Genomic DNA, 15614 nt, shown 5'->3' with positions numbered 1-15614 from the left:
ATGTCATTGATTACTACTGAGTGCCATCCACTCAGCTACACAGCCTGGGCTGTGGCCTCATTATTACATAGTTGAGGCAACTGGGTCTTAGACAGGTCAAGCTGCTTGCCTGATGTCATACAACTGAGCAGCAGAGGCAGGACTTGAACCTGGTGAGGTGTGATTGAACGGAATTGATGTTCCCCCTTTGCAGGAGCTCAGCATATAGCAATGGGTTCCTGGGGATCCACTGAAGCCAATCTGGCTTGAAAGACAGTCATCCTTCTCAGTCTTCTGCTTGATTACATTGGGACCCTGGGTCCTTGTTGTCCATTTATCCACAGCCTAGAGCTCTGATACTTGAATATTCATGGGTAGAGCATTTTAGAAACTACCACACTCGATCTGCCTCCATCTATCTTTGTGGATATTCTGTTAGGTATTCTGTTATCTTATAAACTCATTGACCAGCAGTCCCAAGCATGGCTCCAGGGTACTATGGTCTTAGCTACCTTCCAGCTCAGCTGTGTGATCCTGCCAAAATGTATTAACCTTTCTGAGATTTAGTTCCCACATTGATGAAATGAGCTCTTACAAACCATGCCTCTACCCTTAGGTGATGAGGACAATAAAATGAGATTGTTGGCTTAAAGTGTTTGGCACAGTGCCTGATCTATACTATGACCACAGAATGGCAGGTGTTTTTGCTGTGACCTTCATTACCACTGCTAACCCACCAGAGAGAACTTGGCCTCCTCAGCACCCCTTTCTCATGTACATGAGTTAGGACCCCTGGCATGGTAACTTGCTGCATGAAGATGCTGGCATTCGAACAACTACCCATTTTTAATCTTTATCTGTACTTTGTTTTGGTTGCATCTTTCAATTAATTGGCCATTTCTTATTTAGCTCCTCTAGCCCCAAAAGCAAAAGACGGGAAGAGAAGAGGCACAAAAAACAGTGAGTAGATGAACCCCCCAGAGCATGCTGTGCGGTTTGGAGAAGTGGAAGCTTGACCTCTCAGCAGCAATGGTGTTAGCCATTTAACAGGGCTGGGAGAGGGCGGTGAGGTGGCTGAGAGGGGTGAAGGAAGAAAGGAGGTGAAGGGAGAGAGCCATATGTGTCCTTGAAGATGTGGGGTGAGGTATGCACAGATACACCAGGGTGTGTATGTGTTGTGGGTGTGTGCATGTGTGTTTATGTGTGCATGTGGCATACAGTGTATGTGTCTGCCTGATATGCTCATGATGTGTGTAATGTGTAAGCATGCCATATATGTATTTGTATGTAGTGTGTATGTGTGCACTGCGCACATTGTTTATTATCTGTACATTTTGATGTGATGCAAACATTTATTCATATGGTATGCACAATGCATGCAACATGGGAACATAGCATGCATGCATGTTATCTACTTGTGGTCACAAGAACACATTTGTGTACCTGTGTGATACACATGGATGTACTGTGGTATGAATTCTGTCCACTGTATATGTATCCTATGTGTGCACTGCTTGTATATCTCTATGTATTCAGGGTAGGGGATGTGGCAGTCTTTACTTGCACACATGTATGTATAGTGTGTTTATAAAGTATGGGGTGTGATCATGTGTGTATACATGTGTGAACATGCATATGAGTACATACCCTGACTACTGGTTTCCAGTACAGAGTCCATAAATCCCAGTCTCAGAACCCCAGCTGTTACACAGTTTATAGCTGTAGTAGAAATTCAAATTAGTCAGTGTTGCCTGCAGAGTTCAGTTCCCAACCAAATTAAAAGTACATTTGTTTACAGCCCACCTACTTTATACCCTGTAAACGTTAGTGCGTGCGTTTTCCAATCAACTAATATTTTATCTCCTGCCAAGAAGCATCTAAAGAGAGGATCAAAGACAATAGGATGAAAGGAAGTCAGCTTCTGAGGAGGAAAGAGGCAGGGACACAGAAGGAGGGTACCCAGCATGGCTGCCTCAAAGGGTCCGTTCACTCAAGGTTAGTGCAGAAGAGGGCTGAATGTGCTCCAGAAGGAAAATCTAGAAACTCCAGTAAGCTCAGGAAAAAACTTTCCCACCAGCTGACTTATTTAATTGAAGTCAAGAGAAAAGTATTTATCACATTACACCCCCTACAATCCCTTGAGTTTAGTCCTATTGTCATCCCACTGTGAAGATGAGGAAATTGAGGCGCAGAGGCTAGTGACACAGCTAGCGTTGAAACCAAGGAGTTTGGCGTCTTTTCATTTCCAGCACAGAGAAGCTGAGCATGGAGCATGTGTTCTCAGAGATGTCAGTGCCAGAGGACAGAACACCTCAAGAGCACTGAGGAGGAGGATGGCCACTCTTCCCCAGTGTCAGGAGATGGACAAAACCCAGCAATTATTAGCAGAACATCAGAAAACTGTACAAACCACAAGATGAATGGCAGGAAGGAGAGAGAGAGAGAGAGAGAGAGAGAGACAGAGAGATAGAGAGACAGAGAGAATGGCTTCCAGATAGCAAAGGCTGCTCTTGGCAAGCCAGAGTCAGCTTCCTTTCCCCAGCATGCCTTACCAAGGCCCTAGCATGTGGCACCCCTATGCTGGACTCTAGGACAGGTGAGCAGACATTCTCCTGGACTCTAGGAGGTCATAGTACAGTGGGCATAGGATCGGGCATGAGAAAGCTGTAACGAATGAAAGCCTGGGACCCAGCAAGGACACCAGTTGATAAGCAGGGCTTGGTAGTGAAGGTGGCCTCCTGCAGAGGGAGGGGGACATCCAAGCTGGAGATGAGGATGGGAGAGGACCGTCTAAGGCTGCATGTCAGGCACCTGGTTTAAACTCTCTGGCTTCAGTTTCTTCATCTGTGACATGGGAATTATAAGGGGACTTCTTCAGTTGTGAGGAACAGATGAGTCTATGGACAGAAAATACTAAGTGCCTGGGCTTGATGTATGTGTTAGATGTGGGTTATCTGCACCTGCTGTCATTGTCATCCTTCCCATCAGAACACCAGAAACTGGACAACCTGTGAGCCAGAAAACAAGCTGAGTTACAAACCCACTCTTGCCCTGAGTCTGACAGGCCAGGACAGAAGAAAGCAAACAGCCAGGCTAGAGACCCAGGCAGAGGTAGCTCCTGAAGGTGCCAGCATTCAAGATCAGAGTCTGGACATAGCATGATGGCAGGGAGGAGCGTTTAAGGAGGGAATGGCTGTGGCCCAGCAACTGTACCAGAAGAATCTAAGCAGGCTAGAATCATCACTGGTTCCCACTGACCTCCAAAACTATGGTTCCTGCACACCCTTCATTTTGTTTTGTTTTTGTTTGTTTTTGAAATAAAGTCTCACTATGTAGTTCAAGGTAGCCTCAGATTCATGGTGATCCTTCTGCCTCAGCTTCCCATGTACTGGGATTACAGTGTGAGCCAACACACCTGGCTTTTCAATCCCCAGTTACTAGCACTGCCACACCTGGGTAGGTGTTGCTCCTTCAAAATAGCTAAAGTTAGCTGTTGAGATGCCATTGTTAAGGGCTGGGTATCAGCCACGAATGATGATGTTTGCAGCCTGTTTTGAAGGCTTTGAACTCCATGCTAAGGATCTAGACTTCATGTTCCAGGTCTGAGGTTATGAATTGGTAACCCAAAGACCTAATGCACTCTAAAAAGGTGTTTCATGTACACCAAAAATGTCTTTTTATTTTAAGCACACTTACTTTTAAAATAGGAATCCTCTACATTAAAAAGTCTGTATTTTAGCACCAAATGAGGTAGCATATGCCATTAATTCCAGCACTTGGGAGGCAGAGGCAGGTGGCTCTCTATGAGATTAAAGCTAGCCTGGTCTACACAGCAAGTTCCAGGCCAGCTGGGGCTACAGGCAAATCCTGTCTTGAAAAAAAAAAAAGAAGTCTAACTTGGAACATTAGAGGAGGCAGCAGGGCAGTGGGCTGGAGGCAGAGAAGCCTTTTCAGTACAACCCTGGCCTTAGATCAGTACGTGGCTAGAACTGACCGGCCTTTGAAGCTGTCTAAAATGCAGACTCTTAGAGAGGAGCAGGTGGTGCTTGGAGATAATTTCTTACTCTGGGTGTAGTCTGCACCAGGCCTGCTTCTAGCATGAGGACAAATCTGGAGTCCTCCAGGCTCCCCATAAAGTGCCCTTTTATGCATCCCTGTGTTTAGTCCAGCTAGGTAAAAACTCCCAAAGATACAAGCATGAAGCTGGGGGTGCAAAGCTGGGAGATGAAGCCCTTTGACAGGGGCCAAAACAAACTCCTTGGGTGTGAAAAAGATGTGTCACAAGATCAAAAAGCAAAGTCAATCTCTCTCTCCTCTCTCTTCTACACCCTCCCCTCTCTCTCCTACACCCTCTCCCTCCCCCTCTCCCTCCCCCTCCTCCCTCCCCCTCTCCCTCACTACTCTCTGCCAGTTCTCTTTTCATCTCCTTTCCAATCAAATTCAGTCACTCCCGGACCTTACTCACGGCCACTGGACAGCACTGGTTTCTGCGACCGTTGAACTACCCGGCACAGTTACTTCCCCCTTCCCCTTCCCCTCCCCCTCTCCCTCTCCCTCTCTTCATTCACTGTTCATCCCAAGATCTCGAAGCCGGCCCCGAAAGTCTCACCGTCACAGACACCATCGATGCCCCTCACGATCCCAGAGCTCAGAATTGCGCTCCTCCAGCTGTGACAGCAGGTAACCGCTGGACCCTCAGAGTGTGTCATCTGCTAAGATGAGAGTATGAGACCCAAGCTCTGCCCCTGTGTTGAGCAGCTCTTTGACTCTCCAGGCCAGAGCAACTGCTGCTTGCTGTCAGCAACTATAGGTAGATGGGGTTTGCCTCTCCCTTTAGAAGGGACCAGTTGACAGCCTCAGCTGGAAAGCAGCTTCACTCTGGTGATATCAACTCACATGACTGCTCTCTGTCTTCAATCCCTTTAGATGGGTCCTATTGTTATCCCATTGTGAAGAAGAGGAAACAGGCACTGGGGTTTCAAGAACTTGCTACTTAGTAACTAAATGACCCAGCTAGTGTTGAAACCAGAAAGCCAGCTTGCCTCTAAATTTTTCATTCTTAGCACAGAGAAGCTGAGCAATTTATGAAAGGTCACACAGCACAAAGTACCAAACTCTGAGGCCTGTCCAAGTCAGCTTTCTCCTAACTCAGATGTCTCTATATGGCTGCATTGGCTGTCCAAGTCTGAGAAGGGGAGAGAAGTTCTCCTGTGGGTGAGAAGAAAAACAATGGGAACCTTGTGTGCAGGAAGACCAAGTGCTGATCACACTTGACTACATGCTCATAAACCTGAAGAGACAAAAAACTCACTGCCCAGGCCTCATCTTATTTCAGTGAAATCAAGATGGCTAGAGGAAAAAGTGAAGGAAGAGGAGGAGGAGAAGGAAGAGGAGGAAGAAAAGGAGGAAGAGGAAGGGGAGAAAGGAGAAAGGAGAGGAAGAAGAGGATGAGTGGGAGGAAGAGGAGGAGGACATGAAGGAGAAGCAGGAAGAGGAGGATGAAGAAAGAGAAAGAAGCGGAGGTGGAGGGAGAAGGAAGAGGAAGAACAAAGGAGGAGGAAGTAGGGACGAGAGGAAGAGGAAGAGGAACAGCAGCAGGAGGAAGAAGGGGGACAGAGAAGAGGAAGTGGAGGAGGCAAGGGAGGAGGGAAAAGAAGAAATGTTTGTCTAAACGCCTCTGGGTGAGGCGCTGGGCTCTGGTTTCAAGCACTTTCTGTCTTAATGATCTTAATGGCATGATGAGATGAGCTTGCCTGTGTTTCAAACTCCCTGCTCTTTTCACCCCAGACTCTTTAAAGGTCCAGGTGCCCAGGTTCTACCCTCTCGCCATCCTGATGTAATTGGGATGCAGCAGAGCCAGGCAGAGAGACTGCAAAATCTCCTGGGGAACGTGAACACTCAGGCAGACCCAAGTGTTCTATAACCTAGGCCCTGACACGTCCCCTTCTAACTGACCTCGATGGTCCTGGCGGACCCCAGCTGCAAATGGCATCAGCAGATGAAGCCACACAGTGCTCTGATTGACCAAGACACAGTTAAGACCCCTCTGTGTGCAGAGCTGAGCCCGTATGAAATGAGAGCTTCATCTCAAACACAGAAGTGGGGGAACATATTTGTTTCAGTGAGTAAGAGTGGAAGTTGCTCCTTCAGTGATTACATCTTAGCCTCCATCTAGTTCTCTTCTAGGTTGGCTCAGCACCTCATTCTGCCTTCTGACAGCAAGCAGCCCAGAACAGTGCCTCAGTCACTTGGCATTCCTTCAAGACAGTCTATGACAGGTTCAGGCTAATACCCCATTACAATCAGGGTCCCAGCTTTGTGAAATTTGCACCTCTGCCTCCACCCCAGGGTCAATCAGCTCACAATGGCTCAGCCCTGCTAGCCTGGGCAAGAGGACTGTTTGGGCCCCAGCCAGTTACCTACTAGAGAAAAGATGGTGTCACAGGCACCAGCCCGAGGCCTCCAGCTGTCCTATTTCCTGGTGGTATGTCCACCTGAGCTCCCTAGTGTTTCTCAGGCTGAAGGAGTCTCCGGAAGGCCTGAGAGCAAACTGAGAACTGACACACGGGTCACATATACTCAGGAGAAGAATGATCTGGAAGCCCCAGAGCAGACAAGAACAGTTCAAAGCAAGAGCTAGATAAAAACCATTCCTACAGGTGAAGAAATCTGCCCTGGTCTGGTCACTTTTAAGCTGTGTGACTTCAGGAAAGATCCTAAACATTTCTGAACCTCAGCTCCCTCATTTGTGAAATGGGAAAGTAACACCTGTCCTGTCTATTTCTTCAGGATGTAGGGTAGAGTGTGAGGGGTCTCTAGGTCATTGCAAATTCATAAAGTGTTATTTGTATGTAATACTGTGGCTCAGAGATTCCAATTGTGGTTATTCTAAGAGGTTAGACATGAATGAATGAATTGATAGATGGATCAATGGATTGATGGATGAATGGTGCATAGATAGATGGGTGGATGGATAGATGAATAGATGGATGAATTGATGGCTAAATGAATAGATGGATGGCTTGGTTGATGGATGACGTGTGGATGGATAGGTGGACAGATAGATGGATGGGTGGATGAGTGGATGAGCAATAAGTGGGTAGGTAGAGGGACATGCACACACACAACACATATACAGAGATCCCAGGACAAAAACCATAAGAATATGCACAAACATACTCTGTCATCTTCAGATATGTTATCCTAGCCCCTCAGCCATTTCTCTCCTATGCCTGCCTTCAAAATACCCTCAAGTTTCTCTCTTCTACTGCCTGCCCCCCCAGGCACCGAGGCCGGTCTCCTGAGGAAGGGCGGAAATCCCGCCGAACGCACTCCCGCCGCTGCTCCAAGAACCTGTGCAAGGTCAGCCCTGAGGCCCGGTCCCACCACCCACCCAGCCAGCCCCTCCAGATGCTCAGCTTCCTGTCAGCCAGGGGTGTAGTAAGTATTCTGCACAGCCCCTCTGCCAGCCTTGCCACAACTCTTGGGGGAGGTGGAGGTACAAGTTCAGGGCAGTGTATGATACATTTTATCCAGTTTTGGGCACAATATCCCACTGGCTCCAGACTATCCAAGTGATCATTCTCCAGCCTTTGACTACACTTGGCTTGGGGACTTGGGAGACAAAGGTGGAAAATGAAAATACATAGGCTCCTGTTCCAGGGGAATGTTGAAGTACAAATACTGACCTCAAAATGACATGTATGAGATATTAGGAGGTTTCTTAAGGGTAGGAGGAAGAGAAGGGTCTTTGACATGAGAAAGACATCCGAGTTTTTATGTGAAGTCTGCGTTGTTTGTGTCAGCTGGCTGGCAGCATTGTTTGACGACTGCACTCTGACTCCACCTGTAAATATGAGCTTGCAGTACTTGGCCTGTTTCTTTTCATGTGTTCACGCACAGTCTCAAAAGTTGAAGGGTCAGCTACTGTTACTCATCCCTCCCACAACTGAGGCAAAAATACCAAAAGCTCAGAGAAGCAAAGGTTTGGGGCAAAGTCACAGAATGAGACAAGAGTGAAGTCTATTTAGTGACCTGGAAATTAACCAAAGCTGCAACCCTCCCCCAGGTCGACAAGGAGTTGGCATGTGACCTCAGACACTTTGGTGTGGAGAGAGATCTGAATTTAAGTCCTAGCTTTGCTTCTTCTTAGCTATATGGTTTTGCACAAGTTATGTAACCACAATTTTCTCATTAATAAACTTGAAGTAATACCACTTCCATTTGGGGTGGTTGGGACTATTCAACAAATACATTGAAGGCATTTTGGGGATTCTGAAAGAGCAAGCAGACACACAGGAAGAGCATCAACCTTGATATAGCCACAGTCTGCAGCCAGTAGCTCTGAAGCGAGCCTGTCTTCTCCAGTAATATGATATCCTGAATATTGCGAGGTTAAGAAAGGATGAGGTGGAAGCATGAAGAACTCAGAAGTGCCCATGAGATAGTCGAGAAAGGGAAGGTACTAATAAACCACACTGAGGTCTGGTTGATACTATAGCGATTCACTGTGTGTTCTGGAAAATTCTTCATAGTCAAGGTTATACCAGGGTCTAATTTTATCCATGTCCCTTGCATGTCTCAAAGCACCCACAACTCTCCCTATGTACACCATCACAAGGATCTCAATGATTACTGAGAACTTGCAGATGTCAAATGCCCACCTGTATTCTCTCATCTCTAAATACCCTAAATTTATTCTTCAGCAAAGACTCTAGAAGCCAAAATTCAGGTCTTAACTAAGCAACTTGCCCACCCACCTCTACCATCCTCAGCTTCCTCAATGTGGAAACGGGTATGATGATTTCACTTGTGGAAAAGGTATAAATCAATTTGAAAGATGAGCAATAAGAGAGACAGAGGAATGTTTCTGAGTTAGCACTGGCTGTCCTGTCTCCCATTTGTGGTAGCCTGCCTAGAAGTCCCACCTGACCTTAGCTACAAAGTACCAGTGACAATACCTGACTAATACTTTCATACCTGCCTGATGATTTCATAACAAGCTCACAGTGTGAAGATGTTATACAAAGCTGCATCTGCCCCCCACCCCGATGTTGCCAGACTAGCTCTTGAGAACTGGCTTTCCTAAAACACAGGTTCTTGCTAGCTGTGAGGTATGATGCTTCCATGTCCCTCAGGAACCCAGCACCTATCAGGAGAGTGGAAAGACAAGCCTCATCTGTACATACAAGGAAGAGGCATTAATAGCTCACCTCTCTCAGTACTTTGATTATCAAGATCAGAAATTGAAACTCATAGGAGAGAAATTACTTACATGGCTATTGCAAGGTAGAGTTGTTAAAATGGGGGATTATAGTTATTATATTAATCCTTTCTAAGATGAACTTTCTCTATCTGTAAAACAATAACAGATAAACAGATACATGCACACATACATATACAGTAACAGAGTCTTCTTCAGTAGACAACCACTGAGCCCAATACTTATTCCAGTGACAAAACTCAGTGAATAGTAGTGATGTTATGATAACATTCTAGATCCCAGCTCTAAATTTATCTGCTGTAAGAGCCTTGAGCAAATTCCATCAACACCGTGTCTCTGTTTCTATAAAATCTGAAAAACAAGGCAACCAGTTAGACCTATTTTAGAAGATTGTTATGGGTTCTCCGTAACTTAATGTGAGTAAAATTTTAGAATGCAGCTGGTGAGTGGTAAATGCTGCATGATGCTTCTTTCTCTTGGTACTAGTGACAGTGTAGATGCAACAGTGGAGGAGGTCAAAGTAATAACTAGAGTATAACTCCAAGCCTGGGCAAGCCAATGGTTAAACTTGGATAAATCCGAGACAGGGCTTTGCTTTCCAGAAGAGTTTCTTTCCATCATAAACAGTGGCTGCTTCCCACATGGCTACGCTCACCCCACTCAAAGTTGTCTGACTCCTAGAAGCATCAGATAAGCCCCAAATCTGATCTCCCACATTTCTTCCATATTTAGCCCCCATTTTATCTTCTCCTTTATGAAGGCAAAAATGAAAGAAGATTCTGGGTGAGATCAAAGCTTTCCCAAGTGTTTCAGTCCCAAGGTTTTTCTTTGTTAGCTCTAACAGCAGTCATTCATGTTAAACCACCTATTAGTTATTCCTTCAAGTCTAGCAACATCTACTGAACATCTATAGAGGATCAGGCTTGGATTTGGCTCCAGGGATCTGATAAATAGGAAAGAAGTCTGTACCTGCTAATGGGAAAGTAATACAGGTGATAACACTAAAAAATCAAGTGTAACAATGAATGCTCTGATGAGGTGGAAGGTTGGCTGGTGGGAAAGGATATTAGGTTGTGGCAGGCAGAGAAGGTACCAAAGACCTCAAACACAAACTGAGAACAGGATTCAACCAGTGAAAATGAGAAACAAATATTGGAGATGGGGTTTGAGATAGAATTCTAGGACAAGATTCAGATGTTAGAGATGAATAGGGGACCTGAGCAAGAAAGGTCTTCTGTGTTCCAGGTCCTACCACACTTGACTGTTGGAATTTCATATGCATAGTTCTTTTACAAAGTCAAAGACAGGTGCATGATATCAACATGGGAGATGCTTTGCGTATGTAACTATGCAAGTAGGGAGCTTCAATCTGAACTGAATCCTGGGGGGTAGAAGGTAACCAGAGGCTCTCTTGCTTGGTCACTGAGTCTCAAGGAGATGGTGTAGGACCCATCACAACCTCATTCACAGACCTTATCTTCAGTCCACCATGTCTGTTCAAGGCACTAAGAACGCAGAGATGGGGGCTGTAGAGATGGCTCAGCGGTTAAGAGCGCTGACTGCTCTTACAGAGGACCCAGCACCCACATGGTGGATAATAACTGTCTCTAACTCCAGTTCCAGGGGATCCGATGCCTTCTTCTGACTTCCACAGGCATTGCACAACATGGGTGTACTTATACACATGCAGGCAATATATTCATACATATAAAATAGTAATAATAATAATAATAATAAATATTTTTAAAGGAGGCAGGGACATGAAAAAAATATCTTGTTGAACTGGAACCCACAGTCTAGTTGCCAACCAAGCCTGCTGTCTAGTGTAATTAGGGCAGAATCATGGCTGTGGACGTCAGTCTCTCCTTTGTTTGTTAAAATGGTCAAATACTTACATACCAATTGGCAAAGAGATTATTTTACCACCTCATCCCACCCCAGTCAACCAGTCATCCCTTCCCTTCCCTGAAATTTTCAGGACCTCCTCATAATCCACCCACTAAAACATAACAGTTAATCACTTTCAATGTCAAGGCTACCTTCCAATGGAATATACTCAGCCAGCTGGTGAATGTTTTAAGTATCACCCCTGACTGTGACGAGTGCAAGTGCGTTATGTACAGGAAGCATCAGACACTGTTGTCAGGATGTCTGAGAGGATATTTGAACTGGGTATTAAAAGATGTGTAGGTGTTTGCCAGTTTGAAATTACTTGTGGACAGAAGGAAGGGGATTGTCAGTACATGGCAGGTACCATTACATACTTTATACAGTTTTTCCCTCATTTGACGTATATTTCTTGGAGATAGGTGTCATTATTATCCCCATTTTTTGGATGGAGAAAGTGAGGCTCTGGTAGTCACACTGGCCTAGGAATATGACTCATTGAGAGAGAAGAGAACTGGCAGAGATCAAAGCTTGTAACTTAGAAGCTTATTTTGGTGGTAGCATAGAAGGTGGATGGGATCTAGGGATGCTGGTGGCTCAAGGGTTTAGGGGAGCCCTTTGTCTGTGCATGGACATTTTCCATCAAGCTTCTCATAACCACAGAAGAAATCTAGGAAGGACTGATCCAAACTAAAGCAAAATTAAGAAGGAAGTCCACACTTCCCCCTTGTGCCTATAATCCAGGTCAGTAATGTTCATATATGGCTTATCTACAAAATGTTGCCCAAATGGTAAAGACAAAAGAGGCAAAAGGGGAATGTGGGGTCTGTAAAAGACAGTCTCATGGAATTCGTGAACTGAAGGAGACATTAGAATGTCCGTCTGTGATTAAGACACGGGCTTTGGAACAGATCGGAGATCTGGAGTCCCCAAACTTGTCTCCCTGTGAGGCCCAGGTGATACCCATAGCTAATGCTGTCTAACCATCTACTAACCAGGTACTAGGATGGATATTTTACATGTGTCATTGCCCCATTTAAGTTTTTATTATAGCCCTTCAGGAGACACAGTATCTCCATTATACAACAAGGAATCTGCAGCCTAGAAAAATCAAACAAAAGGCAGATATCCAACTAGACGCTCAGACCTAAGCCCAGAAAGACTTGCCTAGGAATCCATGTGCTTAATTACATGTCAGTATCTTCATCTGTATCTTAGGCTAATTATCTTACCTACTCACAAGAAGTCATTATGTGGATGGAGTGAAACAAGGTTTCCATTCATTTATTAACATATGCATTAAAGGCAGGAGAGATAGCTCAGCCAGTAAAGTGCTTTCCGTGCAAACGTGAGGACCTGAGTTTGGATTCTCAGCACCCACATAAAAGCCAGGCACAATGGTGTATACTTTTAGCCCCAGTGCTGGGGAGTCAAGAGGATCCCTTGGCCTTACTGGCTAGTCAGTCTAACTGAATTGGTGACCTCCAGGTTCACTGAGACCCTGTCTGGAAAAAAATGATGACATCCTATATTCATGTATACGTACATGTGTCCTCACACACATGGACATGCATGAACAAGCACACCAACATACACATCATCATTATCATCATCATAAAAATATGCACTAAACACCTACTATGTTCCAGGCATCTGCTCTGCTCTGCGAGCACTCATCTCAATGCTTGGCACCAAACATTCCATAACAGTAGTTACTAGAATGATTTTTATTCTAGAAGCCTTTTAAGACTTATTCCAAATAAATTCAGCAGGAATCTGGCCTCAAAAATCCACCAGTGAACTTGACAGCAGCCCTTGGAGAAAGGGAGGATGAATATATGCCTCTCATACTATAGACGGGGAAGGTGAGGCTGAGGACCACTCCTGGCTGGTTTTGACCTGTGGAGCCCATCACTCAGACTCATTCGCCCAAGCTTGCCCTGCACATTCTGTGAAAGCTTTTGCTCTTCTGGGAGTGTCAACACCCAAGCTCTTCACTGCAGTGGAGAGGAAACCAAGAACAGAAGAAGGGAGAGGTGATACTTCGGGGTTTGAGGGATACGTTTTGGGTTTTTTTGTTTGTTTGTTTGTTTTATGAGAAATGACACAGCATTGTCAACATTTACTTCTGCTGAGTAAGGGCAGAAGGAAAACCGCCATCACATTTTACTACCCAAGGAAAATTTCACCACCAAAAGAGGGCAGGAAGGACATGACCTTGGAATCTTTAAACTGAATGAAATTTATCTCGATGAAAAACTCATTTCATAGAACTTATTTTTCTCCTTTCAACCTGATTTGGAGAAATTTTTGTCTAAGAGAATCTATGTCAAAAATTTCAAAAGCTAGTGGATGGGGGACCACCAGAAAGGCTTCTGAGAAAGGGACTAAGGAGATTAAACCCTTTCCATACGTAAGATCAGCCACAGGCAGGACCCAGGAATGCCCTACCCTAAAGAGCTCTGTCTTCTTATAGTTCCCAGCTCTCTGTCTCTCTGTGTCCCTCTCTCTCTCTCTCTCTCTCTCTCTCTCTCTCTCTCTCTCTCTCTCACACACACACACACACACACCTCCTCCTCCTCTCGGGTGAACTCTCAACAGGTCAATGAATCCATTCTTTTGCTGTCTTCCTAATTAGTGTGCAAAAGAAAGATGAACAACAGCAAAAAAATAAACTTGATGTCTTAGAGAAACAAAAGAATCTTTTTTCTTAGGGAATAACCAGAACCCTCTAGCTCCGTGCTCTGCGGTGCAGCACGTAGAATCCCCAGCTCCCCATATGGCAGAGAAGGAAAAAGAAATTTATAGCTGCCTCTCTCCATGGGGCCATTTGAGGCTCCGTAAATGGACTTGTTCAGTTTAATTGGAATTCTCTTCTTGATTGTATTTTTGTAACCTATTAGGCCGAGCTGCCTCTTGATCTCAGAATTCAGCTGAAATTAAATTTTGAAGTGTAAGTGAGAGGTTGCCTTTTCCCCCCTCCATACTTGATTAAATAATGATTTGAAACAAAAACAATAAATAACAGTGCCAGCTCCCCTGGAGGGCTGAGAGATTCCAAGCGAAAGGCAAGGGAACTGGCGCTCCTGGTAGGGGGATTTAATTACTTATTAGAAAAACTCAAGTGTTAACATTGAGTGTATTAAGGAACAAGGAGATGAGGCTAGCTTAGGCGTTCAAAAATGAAAGAAAAGAATTTGGAGGCTTTACATTGTGGGGTGCGCTAAGGGAATAAAGGGAAAATATTTGCTAGCCTCTCCCCCCAGCAACCATGCATTCACAAAAAGCGATTTATTCTAAAAAAAAAAAAAAAAAAAGAAAGAAAAAGAACAAAACGACAAATAGGGGCTGTGGGGATGGCTAGATTGGTGAAGTGCTTGCCACACAAGCATGAGGACCTGAGTTTGATCTCTGGCACCCACATATAAAGCCCCATGCTGTGGCACACATCTATAATCCAAGCACTAGAGAGGCAGAGACAAGAGGATCCCTGGGGCTTGCTGATCAGTCACTATGGCTGAATTGGTGAGCTCCAGATTCAGTGAGAGACTGTCTCAAAAATAAAAGTGAAGCGTGATTGAGAAGATACCCAATGCTGACCTCTGACCTCTACCCACAAGCATGTACACACACATAAATAGTAATAATAAATAAATAAAAAGTTAGCAACTCTGGTCTAGAAGGAAAGAATTTGTTATCACTATGGGGTCTGATTGTGGCTTAATGCTCTGGTCCCCTGGTTCCTGTTATTGATAACAGTCTAACAAGGATTAAAAGGATTGAGAGAGGAAGAGCAAGTGATCCACTTCATAGCTCTTTGAAAGGAGAAATGAAACAAACCCTGTGTACTGCATTCATCTTGCTTCCAGAGGGATTGGGGAAGCATCAGACTTTTAGAACAGAGAGTCTCAAGCTCAGATGTCTCAAGGGACTCATAACTAGTTGATGTGCATTGTAGAGACTTCTAAGGACCTGGCACAAAGCTTCAGTTGCTCTCAAGCTGATCGTTGCCAGAGAATATGGGCTCAGATCTAATCATTCAACAAAAACCAGAAGTGGGGTTGATAGTTGAAACCTTGCTGCTCAGCACATGTTGGCAGTTCATTCACATTAATTTCCAAACATGCTAAATGGGCTAAAGAAAGCATATCTGACACAAAGCTCAAGTTGGCTTGACACTTTTTCAATATTGATTTGGAGCATCAAAGCAAATATGTTCCATCTATAGCACCTCATTCTCACCAATCCAGGGCATACAGCTGACTTCGAGCTTCCAGGTGATATCCTCTGGTCTCAAAAGTCCACTTTGCCTGCCTGTGGTGCAGCCTAAGCACAGTAGGAATTGGCATCCCTGAGGGACAGGCTTTATCTCATGAAGGTTTCAGGACTAGAGCATAAGTACCCCAGTTCCCTCCCTCTTGGGTTAGGGTTAAGTCTAAGATATATATTCTACGTAAATTCCCAGAATCCTCCATGAGGTTAAGCTCTATTGTCCACTGTGTGAGTTAACAATGGAGCTCTGACT

General features: G+C 44.9%; 1 protein-coding gene across 2 annotated transcripts in view; it reads left to right on the top strand.

The window, feature by feature from the left end:
• Srrm4 (serine/arginine repetitive matrix 4) overlaps nucleotides 1-15614 on the top strand; it is a 163116-nt gene that overhangs the window by 130216 nt on the left and 17286 nt on the right. Inside the window, exons 6-8 of one of the 2 annotated variants that reach the window (XM_008824421.2) lie at nucleotides 889-939; nucleotides 4561-4659; nucleotides 7263-7419. In XM_008824421.2, coding sequence (XP_008822643.1) covers nucleotides 889-939; nucleotides 4561-4659; nucleotides 7263-7419 — 307 coding nt within the window. The remainder of the gene's footprint in view (nucleotides 1-888; nucleotides 940-4560; nucleotides 4660-7262; nucleotides 7420-15614) is intronic. The other variant, XM_008824422.2, reaches the window with a different exon arrangement.

This window comes from Nannospalax galili, unplaced genomic scaffold (assembly GCF_000622305.1).
Source record: "Nannospalax galili isolate Female #2095 unplaced genomic scaffold, S.galili_v1.0 scaffold769, whole genome shotgun sequence".
Taxonomy (NCBI): domain Eukaryota; kingdom Metazoa; phylum Chordata; class Mammalia; order Rodentia; family Spalacidae; genus Nannospalax; species Nannospalax galili.
The sequence above is the reverse complement of the archived record's forward strand: the minus strand, read 5'-3'. Positions and strand labels throughout refer to the sequence as shown.